This window comes from Drosophila mojavensis, unplaced genomic scaffold (genome assembly GCF_018153725.1).
Source record: "Drosophila mojavensis isolate 15081-1352.22 unplaced genomic scaffold, ASM1815372v1 contig_80, whole genome shotgun sequence".
NCBI classification, from domain to species: Eukaryota; Metazoa; Arthropoda; class Insecta; order Diptera; family Drosophilidae; genus Drosophila; species Drosophila mojavensis.
In genome coordinates this window covers 9,294,360-9,316,453 of record NW_025318906.1, presented here as the reverse complement: position 1 = coordinate 9,316,453, position 22,094 = coordinate 9,294,360, and the positions used below count along the sequence as shown (strand labels likewise).

Below are 22,094 nucleotides of genomic sequence, written 5' to 3'. Positions count from 1 at the left end.
AGCCATAAAAAGTGGCAAATGCAACCGAAACGAGCGCTAAAAGGAAAAGTGCAGCACACGAAAGAAAAAAGTACGAGAAAGAGAAATGTGGTGGAAAGTTGAAAACAAAAGTAAATTTCTTGCAACAACAGCAACAACTGCAACAACAGCAACTACAACAACAATAACAGCGGCAACTACAACAATTGAGTAAATCAATAAAATAAGCAAACATTTAACGAGCTGCTCGTAATTGCCAATTGCTGCAAGTTCAACTCGCTTAGCTCATGCAATGTGTCTGGAGCTCAGGTTTCAAGCAGTTTGCCGCATGCCGGTACAGTCGGGCCCAGCTAAAGCAAACAGCGTTGGCCAATTAATGTGCCATAATGTGTTCGAGTCGATTGTCCAAGCATTGGCACAGCCCACTTAACTGCCGCAAATGCAGTTGCAGTTGCAGTTGCAGTTGAAGTTGCAGTTTGCCACTGCAATTGCCATTCCAGCTACAGATACAAATGGAGATACGGATACAGATACAGATACAGATAGATTTCAAGCTTGGCAGATACGAGAAATGCGCAGCTCACGATACGCACTCATCGCTCAGCTGGCAACGAGGCGGCACAGATTGCGTTGCCATGGCAATTGCGACAATTATAATGGGAGGTAGCGGAAAACAATGCGAGTTTAACTAGAAACCTTGTTTCGACTAGCATACGAGGGCTGCCACGCTAATTACAAGTTTGAAAATTTGAAGGAAAAGTGAGGCAAAGCATTAAATAAAGAAAAATATATAGGATTTTTTTTTATATATTTATGAATTCAGACTTTATATATTTTATCTTTTATATGGATTTATTTTCTATTTAATTTATATACATTTAGTCAAAAATATATAGTAAGTTATAATGGAGCTTAACTAAATAAATTGATTGCTTATATATGAGATTTTTTCTAAGACTGATGATAATAATATGTAATATAATATAAAATAATATAATCTAGCTAAGATCTATTCCCATTTATTAAGTATTAATAACTTTTTTAATATATTTATGATAATAAATATTTATTATATTATTATTATATTTTTTCATTGTTATTAGAATACATTATAGCAGAAAATCTTGTATATTTACCACAAATAACTTTGCAAACTTATCGATCAACCCTCGCGCTACCTTTTACAAGCAGCTATTTGATAGCGCTGTCTCTTGGCTTAGTCAACATCTCAATTACCTGTGCTGGCGCAGCATAAAGTTGCTTTTTGGGTCAAATAATTTGCCCAATGGGCTGGGCTATGCCAGCCCGGCCAGCCCAGGCCAGGCTCAAATAACATAGATTCATATCGTAATGGAATGCATATTAATGTTTATCTTGAATCTACGCTCTATACGCTTTACTGATAATCTGCTCGTTTGCATTGTGATTGCAGGTTCACCGTGGCACGCTGAGATCATGTCGTCACCCGGCCTAACCGCTCTGGGCGAATCCACGCGCCTTGTGCCCGCCAATACGCCGGCGGTTTTTGAGATACTGCCGCCTCCTGGACAAAGCCTGAGCAAGGGCGAGTGCGTGGCAACGGTCTTGACCCCAAACAAGTCAAAGCTGAATGCCAGAGTCACCCATGAGGCGGCAAATGGTGCTGCACGCATTGAGTTCGTGCCCACCGAGGTGGGCACGCACATCATTGATGCGTCCATCAATGGCACGAAGATCGCTGGCGGCCCTTTGATAGCAAAGGTCTACGATGCCAGCCTGATCCAAGTGACCGAAGTGAACGGCGGCGTGGTCGGCCAGCCATGCCAGTTCCGTGTGGACGCGAGTGCGGCTGGTGAGGGACAGCTGGAGATATCCATCAATGAGGGCGAGGTGCCCAATCATGTCCAGGTCGTTGGAGGCGGCCGTTGTCTCGTCTCCTTCACGCCCGAACAGGCCAAATCCCATCTGATCGACATCAAGTTCAACGGCGAGACGGTGCGTGGCTGCCCCTTCGTCTGCGCCGTGGCGGACACCTCGCGCGTCCTGCTCAATCTGTCCAATCTGGAACTGATACCCGTCAACCGGCCCTCCTCCTTTCACATCACAGTGAGCGGCGGCGGTGCCGCCGAGCTGGCCGTCAGCGTTCGTGGCCCGCACGGAGAGCTGCCCGTTCGTGTCACCGGCGATATTCACGCCGGCTTCACGGCCGAGTTCACGCCCACCAGCGTGGGCGGGCATTCCATCAATGTGGAGTACAATGGCTTTGCCGTGCAGGGCACACCGTTCCTGGCCAAGTCATATGACGCCAGCAAAGTGGTCGTTGGTAGCGTCTCGCGTGGCACCATGGGCCGACCCGTGCAGTTCACGGTGGATGCCGGCGATGCTGGCGAGGGCAATCTGGAGATAACCATATCGGCCAAGGGTCAGAATATACCCACACAGGTGCATCCGCAGGGCAGTGCAAGGTGAGCCATATTTGCAGTTAGCTAGTCCATAACTGTTACTTATACTCTCCCTCTCTCTCTCGTTGTCTCTCTCTCTCTGCAGATTCTCCGTTTCGTTTGTGCCGACAGAGTCGTGCGAGCACACAATTAATGTCTCCTTTAATAAAATGCCTGTGCCCGGCTGCCCCATAACCGTTGGCATTAGCGGCGGCGTAGCCGGGCCTCAGGTGTCCCTTGGCGGACCCGGACCCGTCCATCAGACCAATTCTTTTGTTATCAATCACAATGGCGGCCGTTTGGAAGACATTGAGGTCAACGTCGAAGGTATGTTAGCCGCGCCCAAGGCTGGCCGGCTGAACGCGTGCAGTGGCTCGCTCGCTCGCTCGCTCTAACACTAACACCCACAGCACACGGCGTATTCATCTATGGATACTGCACTCTAGCGCTCTCTATCTCTCTCCCTCTGCCCCACCCAATCCACTCCCGTACTGTTCCCTCGTTCCAATGCCTTCTCGCCTTCATTATTTTGTTTGCGTGTGGTTTTGATTTTGCATTTTGGATTTTGCATTTTGCATTGCGCATTTTCGATATTGGTTTAAGTTATTCGTAATTGTAATTAAATTGCTCGTTAAATGTTAATTATCTGTGTGAGTGTGTGAGAAAGTGTACTTGACACACACAGCCACACACACACACATACGCATACGCATACGCATATACATACACATCTCTTTATGTATCTCTGTATCTTTAGCCAGCATCTTATCCGTGTTGACATCGGGCAAGAAAAATACTTTTTTTTTTCCACACTTCTTCAACACAATCGACGGAAATTGTTGTTGAAACTTGTAAGCATGCCAGCACCCAGCCACGCCTACACCGCCCGCCTGCCACAGTCAATTGTAACAACTTTCCTGCTCTCTCTCTCTCTCTCTCTCTCTCTCTCTCACACACACACACCCTATTCATAGCTCTATTTCCATTTCTGCTTCACACGCAGCACACTTGACAATAGCTTTGTGAACTTATGCGGCAGCCCCAACACTTAGCCAGCGGTTATCTATGTGTATGTGAGTGTGTGTGTGTTTGTGGTGCTCATTTAGTATATGTAATTATGCGTCATATTTATCATTTGGGGTATTTGCAACGTTTAGGCTTTAACGCATCTGTGCATCGGACGTACAGCTCAAAGCTGGGCTTTACAAATTTCGGATTATGCCAAAACCGCAAATGTGTGGCCGTATATGTGTCTGTATGCCTGTGTGTGTGTGTAAATTTAAATATGTATGTTTGCCATGTAATTGATTCCACTGTAGTATAGCAGCACTTTCAATATAATTACTTTTTAATCGTATTGTATATATGTATGTGTGTATGTGTGTGTGTGTTTGTTTATCTGTGTGTGTCTGTGCCTTATATTTTTTTTTTTTTTGTAATCTTACGCCCTTTAATTTGTAATAATTTGCTCACTTTTATATCTGTATTATATTTCAGGACGGCGAAAACTTTTGTACTAGACTCTATAAATATGATTATACTTACCTTTATATATATATATACATGTGTATATATATATAACTTTATATATGAGTACTTTCTGTCTTTCTCACTCTCTCTCTCTCTATATATATGTATATACTAGCTTCTTATATTTGACTCCTTATATATGCATTCCGTCTAACAGTCCCTTATAATTGAGAAGAAATAATAATAATAATATAACTAAGCTGCGTGTCTACCAAGCGATGTACTACTGTACCAACCACATGTGAAAGAGCCACAACAACAGCTACAACAGCAACCACCACAGCATCAACTATACCCACTATACTCTATACTATACACTAAACAACAAAGTACTCGATTTTTTCTATATATATATTATTTTTTTTGTATCAACTAATTTCCTTTTGTTTACTAATTTGTTCGATCAAATAATGAAAGAAAAACAATAAATGTTTTACAAACATGAGATTTATAGGATTGTGTATTGGTATTATATATGATGAAGATGACCAGGCCAGACATTTTCAGTATTGTATATAAACTATATATGATAGTAACTAGTCTATAACTAATATTAATATTTATATATATATATATGTCTGTTAGCTGCACTGTCTCCCTCTCTCTCTCTCCCTTTCTGTCTGTCTCTCTTACACCGAAAAACATCTCAGTTACTAACTGTTTCTGGCACGTTCGCGTTTTAAATACACAAGACTAAAGCAACAATTGCAACAACAACACAACAGTAACAACAACAACAACAACACTAACCTAACCACACACTACAACGATTACAACACCAATAAAATATCACCCCTACCCCTGTGACCGCCCCACCAGCCCCACCCACCTCAATTAACCACACCGTTGGTCAGCATTCACATTAAGCACTTTACAAACAAATCCAAAACCTAATGCCGAATCGTTACTAATCTGAGTCAAAATTTTTCCAAATTTTTTACCAATTGCGCGAAAACAAAAAATACCAAATTATACCGACAATAAATACCACTAACCATACCACACAACAAACAAACAACAACTACAACATGCTCTATATTTGAATTTCAACAAAACCAAAAAAAACAAAAACAAAAACAATTGAAACCCTCTCAAAACTCATTTCCGGACGCGTCGCAATCGAATTTTTTTTAATGAAAACAAATCAATCTTAAACTTCTAATAATACTAAAAAAATCAAAAACAAAATCAAATATATATATAAAAAAAAAAAAAACAAAACAAAACAAAATGCTATGCAAAATCGGGGCAAAATCTCAGGTCCCGCCGGTCAATCAGTGCCCGCACAGGTGCATCAATCAGCCGAAGGTGTCTTCAAGGCCGAGTTTGTGCCGCGCGTTGTCGGCGAACATCGCGTCAATGTCACTGTCAACGGTTTGCCCACAGCTGGCAGTCCATATGCAGCTAAGGTAAGTCGACTCCATCTATATTCCTTGAGCTGGTGTAGTTCCTTCCCTAAGGGATCTAGCTGGCTTCCCACAGATTCCCATTGTATTCAAGATCGTTAATCTCCCTCTAATGTCAGGTCTACGATGTCAGCGCCATCAAGGTGAAGAATGTGAGCAGTGGCACGGTGGGTAAGCCTGTTACGTTCCTGGTGGAAACCTCACAGGCTGGTCCCGGCAATCTGGAAGTCACCGTTAATGGCGGACGTGTGCCCACCTCGGCCCAGGCGCAGGGCCAGCACACCTATGCGATTAGCTTTACGCCACGCGAGGCCGAGAGTCACACGGTGGAGCTGCGCTTCAATAGCCAGGATGTCCCCGGATCTCCGTTCACTTGCCGGGTTGCGGCTGCTGCGCGCATTCAGTCACCCGAGTCCATGGACAAGGTGAGCGTGGGGCGACTCTTTGAGTTTGTCGTCGAGTCGGACACGAAGCCAACCGTGGAGGTGCTGGGCCCGGCCAGACGCAGTGTGCCCGTAAAGATCGATCCACTTGGCTCCGGACTGGGCTATAATGTCAAGTTCGAGCCCATGGAAGTGGGCGATCACTCGGTGGAGGTGCGCCTACCCGGCGGCGGTCACGTGGAGGGTAGCCCCTTCCTGCTGAAGGCCTACTCGGCCGAGAAGGTCATCGTGACGGACATACGGCCCGGCGTGGTCAACAAGAGCGTCAGCTTCGGCATCAATGCCTCCCAGGCGGGCGCCGGCAACTTGGAGATCATCGTCGCCGTGAATGGCAAGAATGTGCCGAACTTTGTGCAATCCGAGGGCAATGCCCGCTTCAAGGTCAACTTCAAGCCCACTGAGGCGGCGACCCACTCGCTCTCGGTGCGCTTCAATGGTCATCCGGTGCCCGGCTCACCGTTCAGCTGCCACATTGCAGCTGCTCCGGCTAGCTCGCAGGGCGCTCCACGTGCCCAGGCGATGGGCGAGTGCCTGAAGCAGGCGGCCGTCAAGATGGACAACACATTTGAGCTGGAGGGCTTCGAGGGCATCGAGCCACAGATATTTGTCACCTCGCCCGCCGGCGACAACGAGCACTGCCAGCTGAGCCAGCACGACGGCGGCAGCTACAGCGCCTCCTTCCGGCCCAGCACCGTGGGCCGCCATCTGATCAGTGTGCTGGCCAACGATCAGCATATCAATGGATCGCCATTCAGCTGCAATGTGTTTGACGTCTCGCGCGTGAGCATCAGCGGCCTGGAGCAGCAATATGGCCCGGCCACACTGGGCGTGCCAGTTACCTTCAGTGTGGATGCAGCAGGAGCCGGCGAGGGCACCCTGGAGCTGGTCGTCTCCACGGACAGCAGCACCGTCAAAGCCGAGGTGGTGGCCTGCGCCCGTGGCCTCTACGATGTCACCTTTGTGCCGCAGAGCACCGAGCCGCATTACGTCAACATCACCTTCAACGAGGTGGCCGTCGACGGCAGCCCCTTCCGTGTGGACATACAGCAGCACACACAGCACATACAGATCGGCAGCTTGGCCGCCATCGATTTTCCAGCCGATGACCAGATCGTGGAGATACTGGCGCCCGACCAGAAGCCCGTGCCCTACACCATCAATCGTCAGACGGCGGAGTTCCGGACCCACTCGACGGGCAACTACACGCTGAGGTTCATCGATCGCGAGACCCGACAGCACATCGGCACACGCACCTTGTGCGCCTTCGATCCGATGCTGGTGAAGATCACCGAGGTGGGCGAGGCCATCTGCCATCGTCCGGCCAGCATCAGCGTCTCCCTCAACGAGGCTGGGCAGGGTGACCTGTCCGCCCTGGTGCGCTGTGGCGTCACCGAGGTGCCGCACACCATACGCGGTCCGAGCAAGTCGGGCGTCTACGAGATCGTCTATCAGCCGACGCGTGTCGCTCCGCACAAGATTAGCATTCTGTTCAACGATGTGCCCATTTCGCTGAAGCCCCTGGAGATTAACGTGCTGCCCGCCAGCGCCGGCAAGGAGATCAGCGTCAGTGGCCTAGGCCTGTATCAGGCACGCGTGGGCAAGACCACATCGTTTGCCATCGACACCGTGAAGCGGCCGGCACGCGAATTCGATGTGGTTGTCTCCGGGCCCGGCGGCCAGGCGCTGCCCGTGCGCTGCTACCAGACGAAGAACGGACACCTGCAGGCAGAGTTCAGCATCAACAAGCCGGGTCAATGCGTCATAGGTGGGTTCAATGCAGTTGCCTCTCATTTCTCGCCTCTAATCCTCCTACTTTGCAGAGGTGCTCCATCAATCCAAACCGCTGCCGGGCAGCCCATTCACCTGCGAGGCCTTCGACAGCAGCAAGGTGAGCGTGCAGGGCGTCAGCAAGGAGCCGCTGGCACTGCATACCGCCAACAGCTTCACCGTGCGCACCGACAGCGCCGGCACAGCCGAGCTGGAAGCCTTTGCCATCTCGCCCACCAACCAGAGCCTGCCCGTGCACATTACCGAGCAATCCGAGGGCATCTACAATGTCGAATTTGTGCCCTCCCAGCCAGGCAACTATAAGCTAACTCTAATGTACGGCGGCGAAACGATTCCCAGCTCCCCGCTCACCTTTAGCGCCTCCTCCAGTGGCGTGCGCAATGATGCACGCGCTGCTGGCCACGGCCTGGAGGTGTGCCATCGCAACAAGGAGGCCTCCTTCGTGGTCTACTGCCCCATTGCGCCCAATGTGCAGATCGAGCGCATCGACGAGTTTGGCGAGCGCATCGAGCCCAAGATCAAGGCGCTGGGCAACAACGAATGGCGCATCTCCTATGTCATCCTGTCCGTGGGCACCTACGAGATCCGCGCCAGCTGCCCCAATCGCGGCAGTCTGCCCGGCTCGCCGTGGCGCGTCTGCTGTGTGGAGTCGACAAAGGTAACGCCCGTCGGTGGCTGGGGCACGCTGGTGGATCACGACGGACGCTTGATACTGCCGGCCCGCATCATCTTCGATGTGGAGAATGCGGGACCCGGCAAGCTGGTCTGCAGCATCGATGGCATCGAGATACCCGTGGACAAGCTGGCCGATGGCAAGATGTGTCTCAACATCACCGGCGACAACTTGGCCGCCGGTGAGCATGACTTGGACCTGACCTGGTCTGGCCTGACCATCACGCAGTGCCCGCGCAGCGCCTTTGTCACCGGCCAACAGGCCGCTGACAAGGTGGTCCTGATGGGTCGTGGCCTGGCTGCCGCCCAAGCTGGCGAGGCTGCTCACTTCACCATCGATGCATCGAATGCGCCAGCCGGTCGACCGGAGGTTATATTGATCACCCAAGATAATACGGCACTGCCCGTCAGTCTGGCCCAGCCGCGACCCAGCGAAAATATCTGGCTAGCCTCGTATACGCCGCAGAAGTCCATGACGGGCACGCTGACGCTCTCGGTAAAGTGGAACGGACGCCTGGTCAAGGGCTGTCCGCTGACCGTGGCCGTTGGCTCGTCGATGGACGCCTCCAAGGTGATTGCATCTGGCGAGGGTCTGCGCCACGGCATCGTTGGCAAAGACATCAAGTCCTGGATAGACACGCGACGCGCTGGCCCAGGTGAGCTGACCGCCCACTGCGCCGGCCCACGCAAGGTGGCCTACTGTGAGCTGTACGATCATGGCGATGCCACCTTTACGCTGAACATCAAGCCACAAGAGCCGGGTCGCCATCTGCTGACCATCAAATACGGCGGACAGAATGTGCCGGGCTCTCCCTTTGCGCTTAAAGTGGCTGGCGCTCCCGATGCCAGCAAGGTGAGTTCAGAGCAGACTTAAGGCGGAACATCAGTTATCGATTATCGTTATTTACTCTCCGACAGGTACGCGTCTATGGACCTGGCATTGAGCACGGCGTTCTGGCCACCTTCCAGTCACGCTTCATATGCGACACACGCGGCGCAGGCGCTGGCCAGCTGACGGTGCGCGTGCGCGGACCCAAGGGCGCCTTCCGCGTGGAAATGCAGCGCGAGAGCCAAAAGGATCGCACCATTTTATGCAAGGTAAGCTAACGAAGCTCTACCAACTATTTAAATTTTAATTAACATTCATACCTTTTCCAGTACGATCCAACGGAACCGGGTGACTATCGTGTCGAGGTGAAATGGGCCGGCGAATTTGTGCCCGGCTCGCCGTTCCCCGTCATGATCTTCGACACTGAGGAGGAGTTACGAAGGTACTTACAGGGCATATGAGGCCAGATCAACCATCCCATCATCGTCTTCCCCAGTGGCCTAAGCCCGTCCATACGCTATCAGCCGGCAGCTTTAACGTATCAGCGTAACCAGCAGGTGTCACGTCGCGACGCCTGTGTGCCGCTCTAGCGAATGCCACAAAAATAATATATATATTTATATATGTATTCATAGTTTATATGTGGGGTATATACAACTAGCTAAAAATCTAGATCGCACAGATCAACCAATTTATATATATGTATAGATATATATATATATATCTGCATATACAAATATGTTACGAGTACTAACTAGTTAAGTTTTAAAACCGAACGAAACGAATCGATTACGATTAGGCTAAAACAAGAAAACAAGAAAATGGGAAGAAGCCTGGGCTAAAGGGCACAATGGCTTTGGCGCTACGATAAATAGCTTTCTGTTCTTATAGTTTTAGACATTATCTAATACATACATATGTAATACAATGTTATTATTGCACCTACAATTTGATCCAAATGTGTAATAACCTATACAAATACAATAAAAAATATATATACTAACGAAACGTAATATTGAGTTTTTATTTCAATGCCTCTTCAATTTTGTTGGCTGAAAATTTGTAGAAGCACAAAAGTATGCAATGAAAATTGTAAACTGCAAATAAATTTCTGCGCACGAAAGTATGCCATGAAAATAATCAATGGAAAATAAATGTTGAGCACAAAACTATGCACTGCAAATATTTACTTTCTTGAACAGCATCCTACTACACATTCCTGTTCGCCTGGTATTTCACTAAAATCTCCAACCAAAATTCACGGCTAAACGTTATGTTAGCTGGGCCATGCTTGCGAAGAAGCTGTTGCACGACTTTTAAAGCTGCAAATTTTGAAAAAATTAAATAAATAAAATAAATTAAATAGTACAAGTAATTTTTTTAATTCTCTTTATTATTTTTTTTTTTTTATAATATAGTTTTTTTATTGCGGCAGACATTGAAATTATGACAACTAATAACAAATAATATAATAATAAAAATGTATTGTTAAATATATTATATGAAAAAATAAATAAATAAAAATAAATATAAATAAATATACCAACGCAAAAATCGATAATGCAGAATAAAATGTTCCGCACAAAAGTATGCAATGGTTCTGTGCATATTATATATAGATACAACTTTTGTTGCATATCTAATCTAGACCTGAGAAGTGACCTAAATTAAATTAAATTAAAGTAACTTTTAGCAATAAAGGCATTTAGCCACTCCACTAGTTAAGGTACCCTTCTAAATGCGCCATAGAGTTTACGACAAAAGCTGCAATAAAACTATATTAAAAAAAAAAAAAAAAAAAAAAAAAAAAAAAATTTCTAAATTAACCATCTGCAGATCCTAAAATTCACAAACGATCAATAAAAATGTATCTTTCGTATATTTAGGCTAGAATACCTGTGAAATAAATTATGATTCTTCTGAATTATACAAATTTACACACCACAATGAACCTTGAAGAGAAGCTAAAAAACTGCCCGACTGAAACCTCGATATATCAAAAAATTGAATAAACCATCTACGAAGTCCAATCCTCCGGCAGGGCAAATTGATTGACAAACTCTTCGCGAAATTCGCGCAGAAATTTGAGAAGATTCGCTTCCAGAAAATGTTTGCCCGCCTCACTGAAATCGGAATCACCAATATTCATGCCCAGGGCACGTGAGGCTATGTGCTGGTACAGTGACTTGAGAGTATCATGATTTATCATCTGCAACTCATCGAAGCGGTCATGCATTATATACTCTGTCCACGGTTCCTGGAAAAAGTTTATAAAACTCTTAATCAAACCCGCTTTCCAGCGATTGTGCACATTATTCAGCAGCGTCACATGTCGCCCACAGAAAAATTCCAGAAAAAATAGAGGTCGCGTCAGCTGTAAATTTATAGATATATGTATATAGGTATGTATGTATGTATATATATATATATGAGATCCTGTTTACCCTGCGTGTCACACACACGATTTCCTCGACAAATAATTTGCGATTCAATCGCACACGACAAAAGTCGCCGTCATAGGTGCACATGAAGTGGCTGTACTCGTTGGGCAGAGTGGCTAAGAGATAACGCTTGGGTATCGTCACTTTGATAATCTTGTGATTTTCCGGCAGTTGAGCGTGAAATAGAAAGGGTTTGGAAAATTTTTCCTCCCTGGTAAGCGTCTCCTTGCCCAGATTCAAAATGTCCATTAGCTGTGAGTCGAACGGATATAGCAAATCAAGAGATATTATAGCAAAACAGTGTTGGCCACCTTTTGAGCCATCTCACGTTCGCTGGTGTATATATACTGATGAAAGATATTCCACAGACAGACGACACTGTTGCCAGCCGCATAAATTGAATCATCATTTGTCCTATAATCCTCATCGATCACAATTTTGCGATCGTGCAACTGAATATTGCTCCCTTCTAGCACTGAAAGTAAACTTCAAGTTTTTACCCAAAACTCCAGCTACAACAATGCTAACTCACCTCGCTCAAATGCAGCTGGCAGGAAATTCTCCATGAAGTTGATGAACAGGTGGCAGGGCACAAGCAATTGTGATTTGCTGGGAAAGCGCTTGAACTCGACTTTCTCTATAAAGTTAGCCGTAGCATAGCAATGGAAGTTTTCGAAATTCGCCGACTCATGGACGGTAACGCCCAGATCGATGACCATATCCATCAGGATATTTTCCAAATTGCTGTCACATGTGGGATTATTGATATACTCCGGCTGCACAATCTTGTGCGGCTCCACAAACACAATCTGCGAGGACAAACAACCGTGCCTCAGCAGAAAATCAATGCACTCGTAGACGGCCAAATTGTGGCCATAGACGATAATGCATTTGTCCTGCAAATTGGTCTTGTTGAACTCCATCAGTTTGTGATAGAGCTCGATCTTATCCAGCCGTCTATTGATTGTCATATAGTTCTCGGGCAGGCCGGTGCCTCCAGTACCTCCAGATTGCACAGGGAATCCGAACTTCGTGTCGCTCAGCAACAGCAGCTTATCGTAAAAGACTTTGCAGTAGCTCTCCAGAGCGATATACTTCTCTTGACTGTAGAATAGAGCGAATACGTAATATATATATTTGAATATTTAGAGAAAACTAATATATACCGCATAATTGATTCCACTTCGCCGGGGACAAAGTTAATGTAGTTACGCATGTCCAGCCGCTGCGTGGTGTCCATGACGAAGGGACAGGTGTTCGCACTGTGCAAATAGCATTCGTTGGGAGTAACGCAGTACTCGCACTGGACTGTCTGATCGTACTCCGCCTCGACTTCGCCATGACCCACGATCACCGTGATATCCAACAGGGGCAGACAATTGCTAACACTCACGTATTTGTAGCTAAGACCGGGAGAAAATCAGAGAGGGAGATTCACAAATCAAATGCAGCTCGTACTCGGGCGTATTCCAGCTGAAGACCATGAGACGCAGAAAGGCCTTGCAGATGTCCGAGAAGCCGATAATGACCAGCGAATTTTTATTGCCCATATATTTGGAGGGGAATAAGTTGTGACGGAACAGATAGAACTCGTCCATGACGCAGTTAATTTTCGACAGATCCACCTGATCCGAGGCACGCCGATAGCATTCCTTGGCCCTAGTATCAATGAACCAATTGCGACGCATTCGTCGCGGCTCCACGGGCATCATCTTGCTGGCCAAGTCGTTGGTCATGGCGTCGCCCTTGATTTCCTGAAAGTAGAAAATATCCCGAAAACCGGATCGAACGGCCACCGTGCGCAGCACCTCATCCGACCACATATGGAAGTAGGGATGGAGACACAGCATCACCAGTTCGCCGCGATCAAACGTCAAAAAGCCCTCATCGTGGGGCAACAGAAACTGTTTATAAACTGCCTCATAATCCGAAAAGGGACTAAACCAAACGAGCGAATTCTTCATTTTGTGATTAGAAGCCAAATGCCACGCCCACTCACCGTAAAATAGCAAAGCCAACGGCGGTGGTATTCGCCCTATTCGTATGGCCACAACGTATAACCCAAAAGTTAAACTCCGACATTTGATTGTACAAGACATCGGAGCAAATCTGTTTGATAATCTTCAACTGGATGCTTTTTTTCATCCGGCCATGCGACTGCCTGAACGACCGGCGATCCCCCGGTTCTGGCTTTATTTTACTGCCCGATGTGAATAAGCTATAAATATCATCTAGATCCTCCTTAACGAGTCGGAAAATACTTAGCTCAGTATATATCGAGGAACGATGGGCGACAAAGACGTCGTCCGACACATTGCAACTGGGTCGGTGTTGAACGCGCTACGTCAAGAGAGGGCGAGAGAAAGAGAGAGGGAGGGAGGGAGATAGAGAAATAGATAGAGAGAAACAAACAGAGAGGACGAGAGAAAGAAATGAGAGCTCAGGCGAAGGTATTTCCCAAGCCAAAAGTCAACTCACTATAAAGTACTTGAGTAGTGCCCAAAGGCTAACCGAGTACTTGGCACCTGGTGGAATGGGCACCAGACAGTAGTCGCGATTTGGATACGCGCTGAACATGGCGCAAAGGTAGTAATAGGTGTACTCCAAACGCAGACTGGGATGTAGTATGAAGTTCTTCAAGACGAACGCCCTGGAGGCATTTTTCAGTGTGTACTTCTTGAATTTCGGCAGGCGCGCGGGTATATCATATGATACCTTCAATGTTTTCAGTCTTTTGTCCAAATAGTTGCTGCTATTGTGAAGCTCTGCAAGGGTCGGGGCTTAAATTTATGGCTCACATTCAGTTCGACCTTACCATAGCGTATGAAATTGAATTTCGTATAGAGTTCCTGTGTATTTAAGCACTCCCTATCCGGTTCTTCAGTACTTCCTTTTATGCTTAATTGCACCATCTCTCTTTTCCCGAAATACGTTTTTTTCTTCAGATTAAAATATTGTCGCTGGTCCGCCGTGCTGCATATGGACATACGAATGGATTCTAAGTGAACTAATTCGATATATTCTATTGGCTTACAAGACTTCAAACTGAACCGTGGCATGCGGTGCATCGGGCGTACAAGCAACCAGATTGCCCAAACTCTCCAAATCAAAATTCTTAATCAACTGTTCGATGTCCGTGTCATCCGTTAGCCACATCATGCCCGTACTGCCAATAGCTGAAGGACCACTATCCTGAAAGAGAAACCATTGAGAAAGCATATGAGAGCCAGCTTGGGTAAATATCCGCTTTAGCTGGCGCTTCAGCTCTCCATGCAATCTGATTTCAATAGATGGCGCTTTTACCTCTGTTACAATAATTTTATCATTCTCCATATTGCCACCCGACGTGCCCAATAGAATCTCGGCTATATAATAGTCTCCATACTGCTTACGCATATGTGGCTCCTCAACGTCGATCATTTCGATGACGTCATCATTGTCCTCAGGCCTGCAGATCGATTCAGCTTGGGATTACAGCAATTCAGAGATTAGATTAGATTAGCTACTTACAGGGCCTTGCGAAAGTTGATGACTGGCATAAAGTCATTGCGCGATATGATGATAATTGTGGGCAAATTCCTGCATCCGTACATATCAAAGGTGTTTGGATAGTAGACCTTACCAAAATCCTCCAGCAGATCGTACTCCTTGGCTGAATAGTTCGGTGGCCTGGCTATGATCAAATAGTTGATCTTGTGCTCACAGTAAAATACCTCCATGATGACCTGTTTCAATATCTCGACATGCTCCCGAACATATATATAATAATTAAAGAACATTGTATTCATAAGCGAAAGGGGCACATCGATACTGTGAGGAATGCAAATCAAATATATTTATTATAGTATTTCGTTCTTCTTTTTTCTTTTTCCTGATTTAAGAGATCTTACCAGAAACGGCACTTTAACCATTGCGGCCAGAAATCGTTGGACAGCACCGGTATATTGGGATATATACAGAACTCACAGTAGGCCAATAGCACATTTGGCGATTTCTCTTCGAAAACGACAAAACGATGTGTTTGATATTCGACGAATAGTTGAGAAAGGGGCGCGTCTAGCTTCTCTCCAAAATGGCTGGTGTAATCGTTGTTAAAAAGTGTTCCAATAAGCTCTAGATCAAATACGCTAGCCGTGCGTATCACATACTCTTCCAATTCAGCCATTATATATATTATAGCTATATATATATATACATATACTATAGTATATAAATGTAATACATATGTGTTCGTATTTCTTTGTATTGTATTGTATGAGTGGAATCTCATTCAACTACTCAGTTTCGATTGTATTTGTTCACATCTAAAATTTATAATCGGGACCAACGTGTTTACAATTGCCGCCCGAAGTGTCCTCAGCGCAGTAGTCCTCAGGTAGAGCGAATTCGTTACAAAAGTCCTGGCGGTGCTTTCTTATGAAATCTAAGAGATTTTGTTCCAGTATATGTTGATTAAACTCTCGCAATTGATTTGAGGGGCCCTGGAATTAGATAAATATTATCACACATTAGAAGCCCAATCTTGAGATTCAGATTCGAGAAAAAATTAAAAGATGTATCATATCTTTTTATAGAATTGGACTTTCACGGAAATCCTTCGGAAAAATATATTTATATTCTTAAACCTAGAGCTGCTTTAGCTTATTTTAACTACCGAAATTACATTTAGTTTTTACTTACCCTACTCATATTTTGTAGCATAGGCATAAGTATCTTATGATTCTCGGCTTGATAGTCTTCGAAATTCACATGGGTCAACAGCTCCGTCCAGGGCTCCTGCAGAAACTGCAGAAAACACTTGATGGAGCCGGCGACATAGCGGGCCTTCAAATTGTTCAACAGCGTCTCGTGCTTGCCACAGAAATGCTCCAGAAAATCAAGAACTATCGGCTGCAAAGGGAAGAATCAACACGAAATAGTTATGCTATCAAAGCGTACGAGGAGGCGTAGGATCAAGATCAAGATCAGGATCAGGAGGAGGCTCACATGTTTCGTAACTATGACAATCTCATCCACAATCATCTTGTGATTGAGTCCAATGCGACAGAAGGTGCTATCTTCATTATAGGTAGTCATAGTGCATTTCTGGCAGGGAATGCTTACAAAGCTGGCCATATATCGACGCGGCATCGTCAGCTTCGTGATGTAGTAATCGAGGGGCAGCAAAGCCGTAAAGAACGTGCACTGAGAGTACTTGTATTCGAAATTCAGATCGCTTGGGGATATATGCAGTATGTGCATAAGCTAATGGGAGATCAGAACAAAGAGGTATTTAATTCCGATTTTGAACCTATCAATCAATCAAACCTTTTTCGCAGTCTCCATCGCGTTTGTGTACTGATACTGATGATTGATATTATCAATCATCTTGATAAACCTGCCAGCAGCGTAAATATTTGGATCGTTTGTCTGAAAGTTCTTATTAACCACTACCATGCCATCTTTCACTGTGATTTTCGATTTCCTCAGCGCTACATCGGAACGTATAAGCAATTATTTATATATATATATATATATATATATATATATATATGGTTCACTTACAATGCAGAGTCGCAAAATCCATGTAGCCGTCCTTGAACGATATAAATAGATCACAATCGAATGTAACTGTCTTATTGAACTTGAAGCTGGTGAAGATCGCTTCAATGATGTAGTCTTTCATATCATTCGTTTCCCAGTGGGTCAGAGTGAGATCTCTGTGTATGACGATGCCCAGATCCTCCAGCATTTCGTCGAGTAAATATTGCAGATTCTGATCAACATAGGGGCAATTCAGTTTCTGCTCCTCCTCGGTGCCAATTTTTACTTTGGGCTGAACGAGCACAATGCGCTCCGGGGCAACGCCATGGGACATGAGAAACTCGATGCCTTCATAGGTACTCAAGTTGGTGCCATACACGATGATTTTGTACTGACGCTTCCGGTCCTCGTTCAACACGCGCAGCTTATAGAACAGCAGGAACTTATCCAGGCGACTGTTGATCTCAATGAAATTGCATGGCACCACGGAAAGATGCAAGCCTTGGATAGTTAGACTGAAGAATTTGTAGTTCATGAGCAGCAACGTATCGTAGTGCACGTCGCAGGTCTGATTGATCTTCACATATTTGCGCTCCCTGCCGTAGATTAGAGGTGGATTCTAGTGGATAACGGATTCTCTTCATAGCACAAGTCTCACCTGTTGATGTAGTCGATGTGTCCCGCCACAAAGTGTATGCGCAGCCGCAGATCCATGCGCTTGATCGTGTCACGCACGTAACACGAATGGTTCTGACAGTGCATATAGCAGTGCTTGCGCGACTCGCAATGCGAACACTGGAACATGCAATCATATTCAGCTTCGACCAGGCCAGGTGCTGCTATGACTGTCACCTGTAAGCGTGGCAGACACGTAAATGACTCCGAGTTGGAGTGACTGCCGAGAAAAGAGATAGATCGATGGTTAGATAGATGGATAAATGAGAAAGACAAAGACGGATAGATAGATAGAAAGATAGATAGATAGATAGATAGATAGATAGATAGATAGATAGATAGATGTATGGATAGATGGATACATAGATAGATAGATAGATAGATAGATAGATAGATAGATAGATAGATAGATAGATAAATATATATAGATAGATAGATAGATAGATAGATAGATAGATAGATAGATAGATAGATAGATAGATAGATAGATAGATAGATAGATAGATAGATAGATAGATAGATAGATAGATGGATAGATGGATAGATGGATAGATGGATAGATGGATAGATGGATAGATGGATAGATGGATAGATAGAAAGATAGAGAGATAGATGGATAGATAGATGCATAGATGTTTAGTCAGATGCATAGATAGAGAAAGGATTCAGAAAGTACTCGCTGTGCACTCACTCTTTAGTATTCCACTGAAAGACGAGCTGGCGCAAAAAGGCCCTGGCCACAGGCGTGAAACCAAGTACGACCAACCGGGTGTTCTTGCCGAACCATTGCGTAGGACTCAGCTTGTGGCGAAAGACGACCAGCTGATCGTTGAAGTAATCCAGCTCGGGCAGACCCTCAAAGGTGGGACCCACCGTCTTGGTTTGCCTCCGTTTGAAGAAGCTCTTCTTCTTAGGACTAGGCTCGATTTGCATCATCATCGACTTTAGATCGTTGCTAAAAAGAAATCGCTACAAACGGCCAATAATTAATGTCAATAATCGTAACAGTAATTAGTACATATATATAATCCTACATTACGTGCGTATATGAAATAGAAATCGTAGTAGTTCGTCTTGGCCGCCAGATTGCGTAAGATCACATCGCAGCAATTGTGATAGAGTGGATGCAAACGCAGTGAGATGATCTCGGCCCGCTCGTTCTCCAAGTGGGGATCGTTGTTGGGCAAGTGAAAATGATACAGCAGCTCGTGACGATTCAGATACTTACGCAACACCACATAGCCCACGGCCGTGTTCTCATGGACCGATTTGGTCGAATTGCCACAGCGTATGGTGAAGAAATTATACTCGCTGTTCTCATTGCTCAGCACATCGGCCATTATCTGCTTTATCACCAGAATCTCGTTGTCAATGTCAGCTAAAGCATTGATCTTCGAGTTGTACGCGAAACTGACCGAGGTCGACGAGAACAATCTCTCATGGGCCGGCTTACTCACATCACGGAACATATCCATAATCAGTTCGATGTCTTCGCTTTGCAATGGAAATAAGCTAAAAGAAGTAAAAGCATTTCAGTCGGGCACAACCGACTTTACAATACTCGTTCAGACTTCATAATAGTCTAGCTTTATAGTAAAAGTTATCCCATTGGGAATATGTCTATAGGACGGCCTAATAGAACCGTACTACACGGGTAATATACATTCAAAATATCATACGGACGACGAACGAACGGCCGGATGAACGAACGGACGGGCAAAGGGACTGCCGAATGGACAGACACATGTGCAGTTAGATGGCGAGCAAGATAGACTCATTTCATTTCATGAACAAGCATTCACCCACCTAATCTCTCCAAAGATAGTGCTACGATGCGTTATGAAGATATCCTGCAAATTGGTCACTTCAGTCGGGCGCTGCGCCACGGGCTGTGAGTTAGGCAGGGTTAGAAGTGAATACGAATATTCATTTTGGGATTTTAAGCTTAAGCCGACTTGCCATAAAGTATTTGAGCGCCTCTACATGACTGCGCAATGCAGTGGCGGTCTTTGGTATGGCCATGATGCAATAGTCGCGATCTGGAAACGCCGAGTACATGGCGTTCAGGCAGTTGAAGAGACGCGGCAAGGGGAAATCGTTGCTCACACAAATGAATCGCAGTTCGAAGACATTGGAGGATAGCTGTAGGCCGTCCTTTTTCCGATTTTTTGGGTCCACATTGTAAAACAAATTAACAACCTTATCGTGCTTGTTGATATAGTAGTGCAGCGTGCCGAACTCTGCGAAGGTATGTATGACGATGAGACTGGAGAGCTTCTGTTATCACTGGTCTCACTTACTCTCGAAGATATAGCTAAACTTAAGATATAGATATTCATGTGCATAGAACTTGTCGATGCTCGCCTTCTTGGGTACATCAAGAATATTGCCATCGATCGAGCTAATCCTGATCTTGCCTAGACTAGTCGTACTGCGGGAATAAAATAAGTAAATAAAAGAATTGTAGAAACAATAACAAGTAGTAATAAGAGTAGTAGTAGTAATAATAATAGTAGAAGTAGTACTAATAATAGTAGTAGTAATAGTAGTAATAGTAATATTAGTAGCAGTAATAATAGTGGTAGTAATAATAATAGTAGTAGCAGTAATAAAAGTAGAAGTAATAATAATAGTAGTAGCAGTAATAAAAGTAGTAGTAATAATAATAGTAGTAGCAGTAATAATAGTAGAAGTAATAATAATTGTAGTAACAGTAATAATAGTAGAAGTAATAATAATAGTAGTAGCAGTAATAATAGTAGTAGCAGTAATACTAGTAGCAGTAATAATAGTAGTAGTAGAAGCAGTAATAGTAGTAGTAGAAGTAGTAATAGTAGTAGTAGAAGTAGTAATAGTAATAGTAGTAGCAGTAATAATAATAGTAGTAGAAGTATTAATAGCAGTAGTAGAAGTAGTAATAGTAATAGTAATAGCAGTAATGGTAGTAGTAGTAATAGAAGTAGTAATTGTAATAGTAGTAGCAGTAATGATAGTAGTAGTAATAGAAGTACTAGTCGAAAATGTAGCAGTAGTTGTAGTAATAGTAGTAGACAGCTAATTACAGGGTATATAAGCGTAGTTGTAACAACGTAATTACCTCGTGCTGTTGCCATTGCTCTGGATGCCTCCGAGAAAGGTCGATTCACACAGTTCATGCATGGCAGCGGCTGTGAATAGCTGGGCCTCCGGAGTGCGCTCCGTCCACCTGCATAGGTGCTCAATTATAGTGATGCATATTTATATAAGAGAAATGTGATAAATCGCTCACATGACGGTTATTTCCTCGAAGCCACTTGGCTTGGTGGGATTAAAACTGAGCAGATTGCCAAACATTTCCATCTCGTAGTTCCGCACGTAGTAGCGTATGTCGACGTTCGCATTCAGCCACATGAATCCCGCAGTCATCGATTCGTGATTCTCGTTTTGTATCTCCGTGACAATTATCACCGAATTCTTGGCATCCTCGTCCGTGCGCATTAGCTCCTCGGCTATGTAGAAATCGCCCAGAGCCGCTCGCATCTCGGGCAGCTCACGCGAATGCATTTCCACAATATCGTCGTTATCCTCGGCGCTGAGATCGGTTAGAATTTAGATCGATAGATATCTAATAAATCGTAGGGTATTTACAGTGCCTTGCGATACGTGATGGCCGGCAGGAGGCCATAGCGTTTCACAATGAAAACGGATTGGGTATTCGCATTGCTTTCGATGCTAAACTCGCGCGGATAGAAGATCTGACAATACTTGGCCAGGTCATCGAAGTGCTCAATGTAGTGCGTATGCTTGGCCAGATAGGGCATGCGAACGGCTATCAAGTACAACAGGCGATTCTCGCGATAGAACACCTCGCGGATCAGGGCGAGCAGCGATTCGGGTTCATCCTCGCGGTAGATGCAAAATGTAAAGAACAGGGTGTTCAGCCAGCTGATAGACACTGTAATGCTATACGAAGCAGGCCGTGACAAATGTATATAGTATACACACATATATGTATGTATGTATGTATACATATACACATATTTATCTGTCAGTCAGGTGAATAGAATAATATTTGTTTTTGTTGCTCATCTTTTACCAATATCTGTGGAGTAGCCAGTCTAACCAATTGTCGCTGGGCAAGGGACCGATTGCCGGATAGTTGCGAAACTCCGCGAAGGCCACGATGCTATCGTCCCGCAGGGCGATCAGACGATGGGTCTGATATGCCTTGAAGGACTCCTTGACGTCATATTTGATGCGCTTGTTGCCAAACCACTTAACATGCGAGTCATGGATGAGCAGTGTTAGTTCTTGCGCATTTTCCTTGGTGGCGCTACGCACTGAGTACATTTGTATTGATGTCTATGTATGTATTTATGGAAACTGTGTATATGTATATATGTATTTGG

The 22,094-nt window shown here is 45.1% G+C and overlaps 3 protein-coding genes across 8 annotated transcripts in view; 1 reads left to right on the top strand and 2 right to left on the bottom strand.

Moving 5' to 3' along the window:
- The window catches only part of LOC6579252 (filamin-C), a 31,285-nt gene extending 21,210 nt beyond the window's left edge, over window positions 1-10,075 (top strand). For 4 of the 5 annotated variants that reach the window (XM_044011025.1, XM_044011026.1, XM_032730401.2 and 1 more), the window contains 7 exons: window positions 1,412-2,423; window positions 2,506-2,726; window positions 5,190-5,338; window positions 5,455-7,543; window positions 7,599-9,091; window positions 9,157-9,336; window positions 9,397-10,075. In XM_044011025.1, coding sequence (XP_043866960.1) covers window positions 1,412-2,423; window positions 2,506-2,726; window positions 5,190-5,338; window positions 5,455-7,543; window positions 7,599-9,091; window positions 9,157-9,336; window positions 9,397-9,528 — 5,276 coding nt within the window. In that variant the 3' untranslated portion in view covers window positions 9,529-10,075. Of the gene's footprint in view, window positions 1-1,411; window positions 2,424-2,505; window positions 2,727-3,896; window positions 4,375-5,189; window positions 5,339-5,454; window positions 7,544-7,598; window positions 9,092-9,156; window positions 9,337-9,396 lie in introns of those variants that run through there. The other variant, XM_044011028.1, reaches the window with a different exon arrangement.
- Window positions 10,076-10,927: 852 nt separating this feature from the next.
- On the bottom strand, window positions 10,928-15,812 carry LOC6579249 (cilia- and flagella-associated protein 61). Its single transcript, XM_002005109.4, has 13 exons — window positions 15,399-15,812; window positions 15,019-15,318; window positions 14,812-14,956; window positions 14,543-14,700; window positions 14,324-14,481; window positions 13,987-14,273; window positions 13,508-13,848; window positions 12,967-13,446; window positions 12,675-12,911; window positions 12,041-12,612; window positions 11,820-11,983; window positions 11,512-11,760; window positions 10,928-11,441 (listed from the first exon to the last, which is right to left on the bottom strand). The coding sequence occupies exons 1-13, from the start codon at window positions 15,776-15,778 to the stop codon at window positions 11,085-11,087; spliced, it is 3,828 nt and encodes a 1,275-aa protein (XP_002005145.4). The 5' UTR covers window positions 15,779-15,812; the 3' UTR covers window positions 10,928-11,084.
- Window positions 15,813-22,084, bottom strand: LOC6579248 (cilia- and flagella-associated protein 61). Of its 2 annotated transcripts, XM_002005108.4 has the most exons (15): window positions 21,782-22,084; window positions 21,334-21,648; window positions 20,975-21,277; window positions 20,804-20,911; window positions 20,007-20,137; window positions 19,666-19,946; window positions 19,513-19,595; window positions 18,741-19,218; window positions 18,398-18,675; window positions 17,690-17,926; window positions 17,053-17,627; window positions 16,816-16,979; window positions 16,495-16,752; window positions 16,189-16,398; window positions 15,813-15,989 (listed from the first exon to the last, which is right to left on the bottom strand). In XM_002005108.4, exons 1-15 carry the CDS (start codon window positions 22,033-22,035, stop codon window positions 15,813-15,815), a joined length of 3,852 nt encoding a protein of 1,283 aa, XP_002005144.2. In that variant the 5' UTR covers window positions 22,036-22,084. The 2 variants fall into 2 exon arrangements, with proteins under 2 accessions (XP_002005144.2, XP_015019044.1); XM_015163558.2 differs by lacking the exons at window positions 15,813-15,989; window positions 16,189-16,398; window positions 16,495-16,752; ... (1 more) ...; window positions 17,053-17,627; window positions 17,690-17,926 and having other exon boundaries at window positions 18,569-18,675; window positions 18,746-19,218.
- Between the last annotated feature and the right edge of the window lie 10 nt (window positions 22,085-22,094).

Coding starts and splice junctions, on each gene's coding strand:
- LOC6579249 (XM_002005109.4), bottom strand. CDS start 15,778: ATGAGATTCCACTCATACAATACAATACAAAGAAATACGAACACATAT. Junction 15,319..15,398: donor TGGTTAAAGTGCCGTTTCTG/GTAAGATCTCTT, acceptor CATTCCTCACAG/TATCGATGTGCCCCTTTCGC. Junction 14,482..14,542: donor ACGGTTCAGTTTGAAGTCTT/GTAAGCCAATAG, acceptor GTCCATATGCAG/CACGGCGGACCAGCGACAAT.
- LOC6579248 (XM_002005108.4), bottom strand. CDS start 22,035: ATGTACTCAGTGCGTAGCGCCACCAAGGAAAATGCGCAAGAACTAACA. Junction 20,138..20,803: donor AGCAATGGCAACAGCACGAG/GTAATTACGTTG, acceptor TTATTCCCGCAG/TACGACTAGTCTAGGCAAGA. Junction 19,219..19,512: donor ACTATCTTTGGAGAGATTAG/GTGGGTGAATGC, acceptor TACTTCTTTTAG/CTTATTTCCATTGCAAAGCG.